This window comes from Crocodylus siamensis, chromosome 4 (genome assembly GCF_052110815.1).
Source record: "Crocodylus siamensis isolate JL-2025a chromosome 4, ASM5211081v1, whole genome shotgun sequence".
Taxonomy (NCBI): domain Eukaryota; kingdom Metazoa; phylum Chordata; order Crocodylia; family Crocodylidae; genus Crocodylus; species Crocodylus siamensis.
In genome coordinates this window covers 12,137,619-12,152,759 of record NC_143398.1, presented here as the reverse complement: position 1 = coordinate 12,152,759, position 15,141 = coordinate 12,137,619, and the positions used below count along the sequence as shown (strand labels likewise).

The following is a 15,141-nucleotide window of genomic DNA, read 5'->3' as shown; positions in this document are numbered from 1 at the left end:
GTGGTTCTTAATCAGGGTGATGCCGCCATCTCTGTCAATAAATTTAATACAGTCAGGAACTTCCACTCCTGCTGCCATTGCTCCCAGATCTGGCTCTGTACAAAGTGCATGGGGCACTTTGACCTGGTGGCAGAGTCCTTGAAAGGGACTTATGGCACCCCAGGGTGCTGTAGTAGCTGAGTAGGAAGCCACTGTTTTATGGTTTCATCCTTTGGTTAGTGGCTTCATCCTTTGATAATAACTATTATACTCCAAACAATTGTATAATGTAGCTGTATTCTGTTCCCTTGTTGACCTATTTTAGTCTCCAAAAGGAGGATTCTTGTATTTGCACTTCTCTGTGCAGCATTTTTAATCAACAAGCATTCAGTACTTTGCAGGCATTGTTATCTTCTACATGGGTGGTATTTGCTTGTTTTCAGTAAAGTTTAGAAGCAGTCATGCCACTTAGTGAGACATTGGATTACTGGGAATTGCTTAATGTTAAGACAACGTGCTAGATGTTTACTACTGCATAGTAAGTATCAGGAATTGTTAAGACAAGATTACAACTGAAAAATGCATTAACTTGTGATGCATTAGCATTGGTTTTAAATGGTTCCTAGAACTGTTAATTTGTAAAAATTCAGGAATCTGTAGTAGAAATAAGTAGATTTAAAAAAAAAATGTTGTGTTCTTTTTTAGAGAAAAAGAGGAAGCACATCAGCTCCATCAGGAAGCTTGGGAACGCCATCAAGCAAGAAAGGAACTGCGCAGCAAAAACCAGAGTGCACCAGACAGCCGCCCTGAGGAAAATTTCTTTAGCAGATTGGACTCAAGTCTGAAGAAGAACACAGCTTTTGTTAAGAAGCTAAAAACTATCACAGAGCAACAGAGAGACTCCTTGTCCCATGATTTTAACAGCCTCAATTTAAGCAAGTACATTGCAGAAGCTGTAGCTTCCATTGTGGAAGCAAAGCTCAAAATATCAGATGTGAACTGTGCTGTGCACTTGTGTTCTCTGTTTCACCAGCGCTATGCTGATTTTGCTCCCTCATTACTTCAGGCCTGGAAAAAGCATTTTGAAGCAAGGAAAGAGGAGAAAACTCCCAACATTACCAAACTAAGAACAGACTTACGTTTCATTGCAGAATTGACAATAGTTGGGATTTTCACTGACAAGGAAGGTCTGTCTTTAATTTATGAACAGCTAAAAAACATTATTAACGCTGATCGAGAATCCCACACTCATGTTTCTGTGGTTATAAGCTTTTGCCGGCATTGTGGGGATGACATTGCTGGCTTGGTACCGAGGAAGGTTAAAAATGCTGCAGAGAAGTTTAACCTGAGTTTTCCTCCTAGTGAGATAATCAGCCCAGAGAAACAACAGCCTTTCCAGAATTTGTTGAAAGAATATTTTACATCATTGACCAAACACCTGAAAAGGGACCACAGGGAGCTACAAAATATTGAGAGACAAAACAGGTGACATTTAAACATTGTTTTTCATTAAATGAGAAAGTAGTTGAGTTCATAAAATGTTTAGATTTTTTTTTTTTTCCAGCTTACCCTCAAACAAAACTTTTTTGCATGCTGTGTGTGGGAGGGGAAAAAATACTTCTGCAGAAGATGCTCTGTACTAGCAGTGGAGAAAAGTCTTTTATGTAGGGTTTTGAATACAAAGCGATAACAAGGCACTCATTTTAAATATTTAAAAAAGGAAACTGCTAAGTAACCCCCCACCCCTTCCCCCTGGTTCTAATTTTTTCTTTCGCTACCATTTTTTTGTAACATTTCCTTAGCAGCTTGAGATTAATATTTCTTTCCCAGATGATGTAGTCCTTTACCACTTAGCACATACTGATCTCTCCTTCCTCACCCACATTTCTTATGGAGCATATACTAACATGGCTTTTCTTTGTTTGTTTTTTTTTGTGTGGCAACCTTGTCAGTAAAGATCTGAATATAGGGGGTAAAAATAAGTTTTTAGTAGAAAAATCCTTTCGGTTGTAATAGATTGGCTTAAATTTACTTTTCCCTTTTAAACTTGAACTCCAGATATTAAATTGGACAAAATCAACCTTCATACTTCAGGAATTAGGTCACCTAAATATTCTAACCTTGGAAAGAGACTTTCGTCATGGACGTGTTGATGAATAACTGTCCACTTTCCTCTTAAGTGTCAAGTGTCGTTCTGGTTGTAAGTAGATTGATTGATGTGATGTGGCAATTCTTGCATTCCTAGAATAATTCTAATGTCAGAGTTAAGCAAGTGACTGTTTTCAGATATTGATAAGACCCTTAAGTAAAAATGCTGCCTCTGTAACATGGACTCAGTCAAACTGCACAGGTTTGTAGTATCCAGTACAAAAAACTGGATGTAAACATTTCCAGTCTTTTAGGCCTGAAATCCAGATGAAAATGTAAGCAGTAGAAAATTTTGGCATGAACAAATTTTAATGTTGGGTCTAAGCAATTTAACAATGGGTGTAAGAGAGAAAATCGGGTCTTTGTCATAGCCCATTCCTATCAGGCAGTTACTCTGGATAAGTTGGATTCTGTAGTAGTACTTCTTAAGAGTGTACGTGTGTGCATGTCTGTTTTTCTTTGTGTCACCATGTAAGTAATTTAATGAATGTTAACTTTTATTATATAAACTGCTGTAACTATAGCTGAGTCTGGGACAAAGATAAATATAAGAAGAATATCAGGGAAAATTAGGTTACCATTTCGGTCTGATTTGATTTCCTAAGTATTTATGACTTTCCCCTTTTTTATCCTCTGCATTTGTATTTGCATTTAAAGAGGGTTTTTAATAGACCTGGCAAGTCCAACTAATGTTTTACGTCTTTTAAGTGTAGGGCCATTGCTTAACAACACAGGACAGCTGGTTACCGACACTCAGGAGAAAACTGAACTCCTGAACGACTACTTTGCTTCAGTGTTTCACTGGACTAAGGGAAAAATCATACTAGATAAAGTTCAGAATGGGCATGCTGGGAATGACCACCTTTCTATTGTAGATGTTGAGCTGGTCCACGATTAGGTAGAAAAATTAGACACTTATAAGTGAGCAGGACCAGATGAACTTCATCCGAGAGTGCTGAAGGAGGTGGCTGAAGTCATCATGGGACCCCTGGTGAACTCTTCCAAAATTTGTGGTGCTCGGGGGAGGTCCCTGAAGACTGAAAAAGGGTTAATGTTGTGCCCATCTTCAAGAAAGGGAGGAGAGAGGCAAAAGCAACTATAGGCCAGTTAGCTTAACTTCTATCCCAGGGAAAATCCTGGAAACATTCATCAAGGAGTCTGTGCAATAGGCTTGCAGAAGGTAGGATTCTGAATGATAGCCAGCATGGCTTCATCGTGAGCAGGTCTTGCCTTATCCACCTGATTGTAGAAGATGAGATTGGTAAGAGACAGGAGATCAACATTGTATACCTAGACTTTCAAAAGGCCTTTGATGTGGTATCCCGTGATGTTCTCACAGGAAAATTGGAGGATTGTGGGCTTAACTGCTCAACAGTTAAGTGGGAAGGACCCAGAGAGTTGTAATGAATGGATCTGTGTCATCCTGGCAAGAAGTGGCCAGTGATGTCCCTCAAGGGTTGGTGCTTGTTCCTCTGCATTTCAACATCTTTATCAGTTCCTTGGATGTGGGGGTGAAGAGCTCGCTGGCCAAGTTCACAGACGACACCAAGTTATGGGGGAGTGTGGTCACTCTTGAAGATTGCCTGACTGAATTGGGCTGGCAAGTTGAGTGAGTCAGAACCAATTGGAGCACTTTACACTTCTCAGTGCGGAACTTCATCTGGGCATGAACAATCCCCAATATACTTCCAGGCTTGGTGGCGCCAAACTGAGTAGCACCACAACTGAAAGGACCTAAGAGTAATCACAGACCATAGTATGAATATGAGCTGTTGGTGCAATGCTGTAGCCAGTAGAGCAAACAATACTTTGGCATGCAGCAACTCATGCATTTCAAGCAAAGCCAAGGAAGTGATTCTTCTGCATTTCTCAGTACTGGTGAGACCGCAGCTGGAGTATTGCGTCCAGTTCTGGGCACTGCACTTTAACAAGGATGTGGAGAAGCTTGAGAGAGTCCAGAGAAGAGCCGCTGGTATAATCAGAGACTTGCGTGGCAAGCCATATGAGGAAAGGCTGAGGGACTTGGGCCTCTTCAGCCTGAAAAAGACCTGGTAGCAGCTTACAGCTGTATCAGGGGACTACATCAAGGGCTTGGCAAACAACTGTTCACCAGGGCACCCTTGGGGAAAACCAGGAGTAAAGGCCACGACCTCCTGGAAGACCGTTTTTGGGCTTAACATTAGGAAAAACTTCTTCACAGTTAGGGTGTCCAGACTGTGGAATAAGCTCCCTCCACAGGTAGTGCAATTGCCTACCCTGGAAATCTTCAAGAGGAGACTGGACAGTCCCCTCTCTGGGGTCATCTGACCCCAGTTGTCTTTCCTGCCTAGGGGAGGGGGCTGGAAACGATGACCTTGCGAGGTCCCTTTCAGTCCCTTACAATCTATGAATCTATGATTGTATGCTGCCTTTAATTATCCAGCAGCCAGATGGGCAGTCGCCAGGGGGAAGCAAGTTGCCAGGGAGACGGTAGCAGGAGGGCAGGTGCCAGGGGAGTGAAGGCAAGCGGTGTGAGGAGTGCAAGGATCAGGCTGCTTGCCCACCTGCCACTGCTTTCCTTGTCACAAGGGTCAGGGGACAAACTTTAAGATGACCCTCCAGTATTTAGATTCTGTACATGGAAAATGCATTAGTCTGATTATTGGGGGGGTAGTCTTAAATTCAAAATTGTCTTGGCTTCATGTAAATGCATTATCTTAGAATCGATGCATAGTTTAGTAAACAGGTACTTAGGTCTTTCAGTTACACAGCTGCTATTGAATGCTAGACCCCAAACTATATAATGAGAAACTAAGTCGTCGTCTGTCTGTCTCCCCCACCCCCCCGTTACAAAGAAAGTTGAGAATTAAAATGAGAGAGAAATCTGTGAAGGTTTTGATGCTTTAAATATTTTCGTTTATACAACCTAGAGTACAGGGCTCTGTTCTGGTGCTGAGGTGTTCTGCAGGATCATTTAGATTCATTTGGAGAGAACTTTTTATTAAATAGTTGGGTTTTAAAATAGCATTTTGCCTTGGTATTGGAGAAAAGCCTATTTCTGCTTAACTTGGTTAGCACATTTATAGCTATATTAGGAGGAAGCTCATTAGATTTGAAAGGCATGACCAAATTCTGGCCAGTGAAAAGTTTGAACATGTACTAGAATTTAACATAGAATCTGTTCTTTTTAACGTGGCTGTAAAAATAGCACTTTCAGCAGATCTGCTACTTCTGTGTAATATTCAAAGCATGACCGGCTTTACTAACAGCTGAAGAGTTATGCTAGTGTGCATAACCCAGTCTTTTTGAGGAGCTGTCCAACTTGAGTTCAATTCAAGTGTGGTAATCTTTTAAACATTTTTTGTGTATGGGTGGCACTTGAGTGAAGCACACCTTTAGAAGGTTTATTGCATTCGTAAATGAACAAAGAAGCACATAAACGGTTTGAAAAGAGGAATCCAATTGGTTGAAAACAATTTTCAATTTATATTGAGCTAGTCTATAAATATATTTGGGAGTCAGAGCACAGTATTAAACTGTTTAAGATGAAAATATCCCTAACTGCTGCAGTGTTTATTGTCAAAGAAATGATGTTCATTTACTGCTAAGGTGTAAATAGCATAAAACGATGCTGTAATAAAACACTTCATTCATGAGTCCTAGAAAATCAACAAATCTATAGTGTGTAGTAACTTAATGAAAGGTTTTATCTTTTTTTGTGAAATTAGTTAAAGGAATGACAAAAATAAGTTGCATTAAATACTTGTACTTGTGTGTGAAACAGAATCCTTCAAGATACCAAATTTATTCTTTTCACGGGTATTTAATTATTTTTTTAAAATATTTCGTCTAAGTTTACTTCTGTTATGGTCTGTTCCTGGCTAGTTTTGTTTCTCTTTCTGTTTTTAGTGCTCACATAGTCAAAGGCTTCAGTGTTTGGGTTTACAAAACTGCAGCAGTATATTTAACTCTAATAAAATCTTGTTAATTGAACAGATCTGTTCAAATGACAATGTCATCTTGGTATTTGTGTAACAAACCTGAGCTTTTGGGCCTTCTATTGATTGATGCACATCCTTGAGTAGAGCCACTGATCTCTCTCTCTCTCTCTCTCTCTCTCTCTCTCTCATGCAACCCCATGCTTTGGGTAGTTGTCACCTCTTTTATAATGGAGGGTGCAAGTGGCAGGAAACGGTTGCTGAAAATTATTACTGAGCTTTTATTGAAGGCATGTTAATGCCTTCTAGACGTTTTGGTCCCCAGCAAGCAAAACCTCTGCTGAGCTCCTCTCTCCCCTTATGTAGGAGAGGGGATTTTCCTTAAACTGTTTAAGTTTACCTGGATGAAACACAAAAGCTCTTATTCTTGCCTGGAAATTTATTTCCCATTATTAACCATTAGGAAAAAGATATTCTCAAGAACATGCAGTGGTGGAGCTTTTTTGTTGTTAAAAATTGAGGAGGATGAACAGAGTCATGCACTCCTTGTTCTAAGAGTTATGGAGACCTCATTTTATTGCAAATAGCTGGCTTTTGTGTTTTGAATTGGCTTTTGAACAGCGTCTGTCTGTGGTAACAACCAGTCAGTATTACCCCCAAAATACCATTCAAACTACTATAAAACAAATCAAAGAGGATTACTAGATAAAATAATACTGTGTTGGCTTCATTGTGAAAATGAACATTGGGCCTTGTTCACAGTTGCCTTCTAGCCCATGTGTTGTCTGTGGTCATGTGTAACAGGTTGTATAGCTAGAGAGATTCTGGATGAAGAGGTCAATCCTTAGCCTTCAGTGTGACCCTCCAGTCACCATAAACTACTGGTGTAAGAGGGAGAATATTAAGGACAAAGGAAAGTATATGTGGGACAGTCCTGTATCCCAGCTTGTGCAAAACTTATAGCAGTGGTTGTCAATCTTCTTAGACTCAAGGTGCCCTGAGAGAAACTTGAGGGACCCCTTGGAAAATGCCAGCTCTTAGTTTTTCTGTTGCAAAGAACTCGGACCACAATTATATGGATTTTTAATTTGAAATCTCTAGGTTTAAATTTATCCTGTGAATCGCCTGTGGATACCTAACAGTGTTAACATTGGTGATACTCTGTGGCACCTTCAGGGCACAGGAGTTTGCAACAGTATCTCTGAAGTTTTTTTTGTTTTTTTTGTTTTGTTAATCTGAAATTTAATGAGCCAAGGTAGCTAGAAACAAATGGTACAATCTAGTAATATGAATGTTAATTTCTAGTCCCACATATACCAGGCCCATCATGCCTTTAAATAATGCTGTTTTGATTAATCTTGCTCCTCTCCCGTCGTGCTTCCCCCCCCCCGCCTGCCATGCACACTTGAATGCTTCATAATTTTTACAGGTACTATTTTAGTCTAATCATGAGGAGTAGAAGCTGAATCTGACTGTAATAAGTTAGAATTCTGCTCACATAAGCAAAGAAGCTTGGTGGCAGAAGAGTGGAAGTGCTTTCATGGTCAGTTTGTGCTTCTAGATCAGATCATGAGCAGTTGTGAGATGCATCTATGTTAGAGGCACGATCTGGGTTGCAATAACTTATTTTGGGACTAGGTTGACATCATTGCTTGTATCTGTACAAGAAACCTAAAAATGAAGGATAACAACTGAACCTAGTGAATTTAAAAAAAAAAAAAAATTGAAGCTGGAGAACTAGGATTTTATTTTTTTAATAATGATACCTGAGATAATAAAGAAAGGTATAATAGCTTTTAAAAATAGTGACTTTTTATGAGATCACTTTTAATTTCAAATCAAATCTTTACATTAGGCTGTCAGTCCTCAGATTCAGAGCCTCAGGTGAATGTGAAAATGCTATGCACAGTAGTGATGCTATGTAAAAATGTGATTTTAAAAATACTTTCAAATTGGGACAGCATAAAGTGTAATGCACATTTTTCAAAGTTACACTTTCACATTTGATCCCCAATTTCATGGTGGGGAGGAAGGGGAGTGTGTGTGTGTGTGTGTGGGGGGGGGGGGGGTTCCAGGCAACTGAGTGTTTACAAAATCTGGTGTTAGTTGACCATAAACTTTTCAATAAGAACTGGTTTAAAAAAATAAATATTCTTCTATGACATTCAAATTGTCTACAAATCGAGCAGTATGTCTGAACAGAAATGGACTTAAAAACCAAAAAAAAGGAAGGGGAGGAGCAATAATTTCCTTTCAGTATCTGAGGTGGATTTGTGGCATGATTTAGAGCTCTAAAGCTGGTATTTTTGTCAGTCTGGTTCTGGTGTGGAGTCAGTATGTAGTTTGGTTCCAGCATTGAACATCACGAGGATCCCAGCTTCTTCCCCTCAACAGGAGTAGAACAAGTGCTTCTGTGTGTTAATGCCTATCTTGCCTTGATTACCTTCACTGGCACATCTATAATTGTTCTACGAGCATTTGTCATATATAAGCTAAATGGCATGTTTTGAGTTTTCCTTCTACCTGTTATTTATTTCTTTTCCAAATAAACTGAAGCTTGGGGTAGGGGGTGCTCTGTAGATTTGGTCATCTTTTTCCAGACTCATGGTATCTTACTGCACAGAGTAACTTTTCTTTTTTTCCTTCTGTATGACTGTTGTCTGGTCCCTGAGATACCATGTGAGCATTATTTAATGCCAATGCCTAATGACCATGGTACTGTATTTTGGAAGAGCAACGTTTTGTCTACATTTCACTTCCTATCCACCCAAAGAATAGTGAGGATGTGCAGAAATGAGTGAGTGAAGATTTAAGTAGGTGCTAAGTGAGCATAGCTCCATTTTTTTTTAACAAGTGGTTAATAGGTGCTATTTTTGATCCATCTGCCTTTTTTGTGCTTCCTTACTGGGAGAGGAGGTTTTATTCTCAAGCTGCTAACCGGTTGTTTGAAGAAGTGGTTCATAATCTTTTCCTTTTTTCAGACTTAATTGTAATTTTCTGATGAAAAAAGGGAACTGTAATACCTTTGGTTAGCATGTCATCCTAAAATTTGTGTGATAAGTCCATCATACTCTTCCTAACTTTAAAATTTAATTTGAAAAATATATTTTTGATTAAAAAATAACATTTGAAAAAACCATCTGTGCTTAAAAACTAACATTTTAGTAGTACAAGAGAAGGCAGAACATACATGAGTACACCGAACTGCACTTTATTTCAAGGTTGTCTGCTCAAATTACTAAGTTAACTGGTAAATAAATGGGTTGTTAAAAGTTGCATTTCTCAGTCTCTCGGTGACGACCTTCCTCTTGCTGTTATCAGTAGTATGAAAATCTATTGTCATTACCTTCAAAGCAGTCTTTATTCTGTTTTAATACAGGTTCAACAATTTATGTTAAATATTGAATGCTAAAACTTTTGCATTACAAAAATATTTTAGGAGGAAAAGCTTTTTGCCCTCTTTTCTTAAATCTCATTTGATCAGGAGATTCTTTCCATTATCCATAAAGATGCCATGGCCATAATAAGTTTTTTGTTTATTGAACTTTGGAAATAGTTTCAACCAAATTTCTGATACTTTTGTCTTCCATCACTGCTGTTTCAAGAGTATGTGTGTCTGTGTGTGTTCCCTGAGGGAAGACTGAATTTGTTAAGTGGAGGTCTTTGTCAGGTGTTCCATATCTTTAATAAACTGAATGGCTGATTGTATTTTTTAAAACTTGACCTTTGTAGGCGTATTCTGCATTCTAAAGGAGAGTTGAGTGAAGATCGACACAAGCAGTATGAAGAATTTGCAATGTCCTATCAGAAGTTGCTGGCAAACTCTCAGTCTCTAGCTGATCTGTTGGATGAAAATATGCCTGATCTTCCCCAAGATAAACCAACACCAGAGGGTAGGGCCTCTTTAGGTTTGGTAAACATGTTATGGGCTTCACAGTGCTAAGCGTTCTATTAATGGGAGGAAAAAGCTAAACCCTCACATGGATCTGTGTTTTGTCTTAATGCTGGTTTCCTTTTTTTTAATGTTTAGGATCTTGAAATTCAGTGACAGCAGAGCAGAAAATAAAGTATAGACAAAATTGACTTTGAAATTGCTAACTAACATTGGAATATTATAGGTATCAGCTAGTTAACTTTTGTGGTAAGGTAATGGTTGTCAGTTTAAACAAAGTTGTATGTCTTGGGTCTTTTCATCACATTAATGCATAGGTATGCTTTAGTATTAGTTACTCAGATAAGTCATTTACAGACTTTTTTTCCATTTTGCATGCGATAGATAATTGAAATCTGCAGACTACACAATCTGCATGTCAAATGGAATTTTCAGTGAATTATTACCAATTATTTATTTATTTATTTATGTCAATTTATATGCTGCCCTTCCCAAAAAAAGCTTATGGTGGCTTACAGTAAGAGAAAATGATAACTTTTATAAAACAAAATGTTGTGCTTGATTTTATAAGCTGAGTGTCACGGGGTAGGTTTTTTCTTAAGCCAAAAAACTCCAGAAATGAAAAACAAAGGAAAAAATGCCTTTTATTGCTTCTGAAATGCACATTGGATCAAAATTATGTCAATTGGCAAAGGGTCACTGAGCCTAAGCGTACCATACCAGGAAAACTCCACTGAGATTTTCAATATTTCTTCATCTTAATATTTCATAACTTCATTGGTTCTCAAACTGGGATGCTTTGTGCTTCTTTATATGTACTTTTCTATATTTATATTTTTAGTGTGTATTAAAGCTTTGTAATTTAATATAGTTTTCCAGTGAACTGATACCTCATGTTCAGGTTAAATGAAAATTACAAGCAGGAAAACTTTTCATGATGTCAGATAAGCCACTAGATGGCTGTGCATGACCTCCCTATATGCTGGAAGATTTTTTTGTGTATACAGTGAGCCCATGTCTTTTAACAAGTGCTAAACTGTAGTATTTACAGCTGGAAAGATTGCTGGAATCATGCCTAAACTTTGTCTAAACATTTTCTTGATTTTAAAAAGCATGTTTGGTAGGGTAGATATGACGACTGATACAGCTTCACTACCTGTATTGCCTCAGCAGTGTAGTATTCCATGCCTTGAAAGCATTTTCTTATGTTCCACAAAATTTAACAGGTTCTGCAATTGACAGTTTCATTCCCTAATAAATGATGCTGATGTGGATACATTCAGAAAACTGTTCTTGATGGTGTAGTATGACTTTGTAATTTTATTCAGTTTGAATTGTTCTTGAACAAGATTGTCCTCAGAATGTCTTGGAAAATATGGCCAATTTTAGTAAACCAAGGTGGTACTAGGCATAGATAAGGAAACTTTTAAAAAATAAAATGTTTACTGTCAATATACCTCTTACAATGAAAAGATATGCAAGCTGTATGTATATATTTATTGCCAACTTCATTCTTTTTTGGTATGAGTATTTTGGTAATGATTTTGTATGTTCTGTGATTCCAGAGCATGGCCCTGGGATTGACATTTTTACCCCAGGCAAACCAGGAGAATATGACCTGGAAGGGGGCATCTGGGAAGATGAAGATGCACGAAATTTCTATGAGAACCTAATTGATCTAAAAGCTTTTGTGCCAGCCATCTTGTTTAAAGATAACGAAAAATATTCTCAGAGCAAGGATCCCAGCAAGGAGGAATCTAGAGGTAAAACATGGGAGAAAATGGGTAGAATAAATTTCTAGAACAACAACATTTAAGCATACTTGGTAGAAATATCAGTCTTTAGCTGAAGTAGTTTATTAATTTGATATAATGGACAGAACACTACTGTAGGATGGATGATTTTGTGCAGGAGAAATTGCCGAGTAGATCATCTGAATATGAGGTTCTTTTTATAATGGTGAAAAATGAAACCAGTTCATTTCATCAACAAGTCTAAATGTGCTTAATATTTATGGGTAGGTATTACTGTATTCACCTTCATATAAAAGAACAGACTATATTTATATTGTCAATGGAAAGAAAGCTTTTATTGGTGGCAGTTTTATAAATGCTGAGATTTGCTGACCTGAGTGAATAAATATGTGAGGCAGCTATCTTGGAGAGAACTTACAGTGGAGATGGGCCATGATTAATTCCTAACCCCTGTGTAGCTAATCAAGGTTAAGGCCCCCGCTAATTTGGGTTGGATTTTAACTAGCTTTATAGCCAAGGCAAGGTTAGTTTGCACCTCTATCTCAAGGACAAATGCTAGAAAGATGTCTTGGTGCATAAGGACCCTTTTTTTTGCACCTTAGGTTCCATATAAACTACAAAGGCTAAATACTTTATTCATGATTATGAAATGAAAAATATCAGTTAGGAAAGGAACTCAAATGTGACTGTTCTTTAGAGGTTAAATTAAACAAATCATCTGTCTGAAAACTATTCTTAATTATTTACCCATAAAGTATGTGCCACGTGAAACGTTCATCATATTTTTATTTGAAAACTATTACATAATCAAGTATTATTTTATTTTAAGCTTTATAAAATGTAAATTTAAAGGTTATAGCTACAGTATGCCAAACAACCCCTGAAAGATTATGCGAATAGGTGAATTTTTCAGAGTTCTAGCTACAGTTAATTTTCACATTAACAAAACAAAAACCCAGAAGTGTCATTCTTGCAGACAGTCAGAAGTTCAGCTGAAAACAGTTAGACCATTTTGTATGACTTCTTGCATAATACTACTAGCCAAATAATCTGCACAATACAGAGCACAATACCAGATGGTTTTTATTTTAAAGATATGATTGTGACTCCATTTCCAACTTTTAGTGACTTGTTTTTTGTTGATGATTAGGGCTTGGTCTTTTGTGTCTGCATTTCAGAAAGGTTTAGTAGATGGTAACTACAAAATCTCCATGAAAGAGAGAACTGCTTTCCCTAGGAAGTCTCATTGCACTTTAGCTTTGCATTCTTCATACAAAACAGTGTCTCTGTTTCATAATATTATTCTATTAAATAGAATGGCAAAGAGAAGTCATGCATTACATATGTTAACTAAAGGAAACTTTACTTTATTCATAAAGGGCCAGTCTTTCAAAATTTTGCATGTAACTCAACATGCTGGATGCATGTGTTCTCCCATGTGTATTCCCAAATTGGGAATGCACAAAGCATTAGACAGTCGAATGTAATACTTTTTGTGGTGACTTTCATCTGAGGATCTGAAGTCCTATTCAGATTTAAGTTGAAGCAATTTTTTTTGAACGTCTTGTTCTGTTTACATCGTGGTGCACAATGGTATTAAACATCTGGTAAGATAGGTGTAGAACACCTGACAAACTTAGCCTGAGCCAGTGAAGGCTTGTGAAGTACAGTTCAGAGCAAACCAAAACACTCAAAGGTGAACGCTCTTAAGAGATGCACATCAGAGGAGGAGGTGAAGGAGCAAAACCATTTCAGCCATGACTGGAGTGACACCAAAGGTAATAGAGAGCCTCAGGTGGCCAAATAGAACATAAATGTTTCTTGGAAGAGAAGTGTACATCTTTCTACAAGAGAATGAAAACATAAGAAATGATCCTGGAGAGGCGGGGATATTACAACAGTCCTTATGTTGTTTAAACTATAATTTACATATCCTTGCACTGCATGACATTATTAAATTGAAATGTCTGCTTTCTTTGAAATAGAGTCCAAAGATGCCAAAGATAATAAAGAAGTGTCTGGTACTGAAGATTTGGAATTGGAGCTGGAGAACATGGACATTAATGATGATCCGCTTGAGTTAGACTGCGGAGATGAGGCAGAAGATCTCACAAAAAAGCTTCTTGATGAACAAGGTAAAAAGGGTACTTGAAAAAATGTTTTTAGGATTATTGCAATATTTTCTAGTTTTTTCTTTGGATGCAGCATTGCTCCAGTGCCTAATATCTACTTTTTGGGATTATTTTTTTGGAGGGAACTCTAGTTAACCGGAAGCATTTTTAAACGAGATCCTCTTCTTTCTTCATCCTAATGTTCCTGGTGGATGTTCTTAAGACATTCTTCACATACTAGTTAAGCAACCAATTCAGCTACTGGAAAGGAACAGTACCTTTTTTTTGTCAGAACAGGAACCTTTTTTGTCCTTCAGCTAGCACTTTTAAGGAGCTGTTAGGAAACAAAACTGAGGTTTGTGTGGTGAACTTTAATAAATTCTGTTTTTTACTACTCGGTACTGAGATTTTTTTTTTTTTTTACTGCTGTAGCACTGAGTAAGTTTTGAGAAAAGATTAGATATCAGCGCAATTCTAGTCTGAAACATGACTCTCTAAAACATAGCACATAGGGCTCTTTCTTATCGTGTGTTGCTCGGTTTATAAATAAAAAGACCTTAAACTTGCAAATCAGATTTGAAATCTGAGAGGCTGCTTTCCTCCTTGTGCATGCATTATCATTTGGTAATGAATATTCTTTCAGCAATACATGTTGACTTCACTAAATTGATGTAGATGAAATTGAGTGGGATTTAACAGTCATGATACTGATGTGCAAGAAGGAATAGAATCTAGCACATGCTTTCCCTTGTAGCAATGTTGATTCCTCAGAGATGGCAAGAGTAAAAAGGCAGTAAAACAAAGTTCTCCCAGGTGATTTCTATCTAGTCTGATATTCTGTGGCATAAGCTGCTTTCTAGTGTCACCAAATTTTTCTGAAACCTTTTGGAAGGTAGAACTACACATCTGGAGTGAAGATGGCAAAGAAAAATCATGTCTTCCGTTTGTTTCTTTCTCCAGCTGATGACCTTTTCAGCATGCTCCAATGATTTGAGGAGTGTGCACTGCGATCCTTCATGTTTCCAGAGGCAGATGCAACTGCTGCTTTTTATTCTTGGTGGGGAAGTTGATTCCCCAGATTTCTCTTAATAGTGTAGAGCCTTCATGTACTAGGCCCGCATCTGTGGCCAGTAAACTCCATAGCTTCAGACAAATGGAACTTTAGTAAGGTTATCCTGAGTTCTGTTACGTAATCATTTGGTTGTGCCAATGAAGAGACAGAATGAGTTGTACTTGGCTAATATCAGGGTGCTTAGACAGTGTCTAAGTCTTTACTGGGTTGTAACACCTCATCAGTCCTTTTTATCTTTTTTAAAAAGAGCTAGAGCCAGGACCAGTTC

At 37.8% G+C, this 15,141-nt stretch overlaps 1 protein-coding gene across 7 annotated transcripts in view; it reads left to right on the top strand.

Moving 5' to 3' along the window:
* UPF2 (UPF2 regulator of nonsense mediated mRNA decay) overlaps positions 1-15,141 on the top strand; it is a 110,630-nt gene that overhangs the window by 4,459 nt on the left and 91,030 nt on the right. For all 7 annotated transcript variants that reach the window (XM_090041782.1, XM_090041777.1, XM_090041781.1 and 4 more), the window contains 4 exons: positions 685-1,464; positions 9,777-9,937; positions 11,502-11,699; positions 13,676-13,825. In XM_090041782.1, the coding sequence (XP_089897908.1) occupies positions 685-1,464; positions 9,777-9,937; positions 11,502-11,699; positions 13,676-13,825 (1,289 nt within the window). The remainder of the gene's footprint in view (positions 1-684; positions 1,465-9,776; positions 9,938-11,501; positions 11,700-13,675; positions 13,826-15,141) is intronic.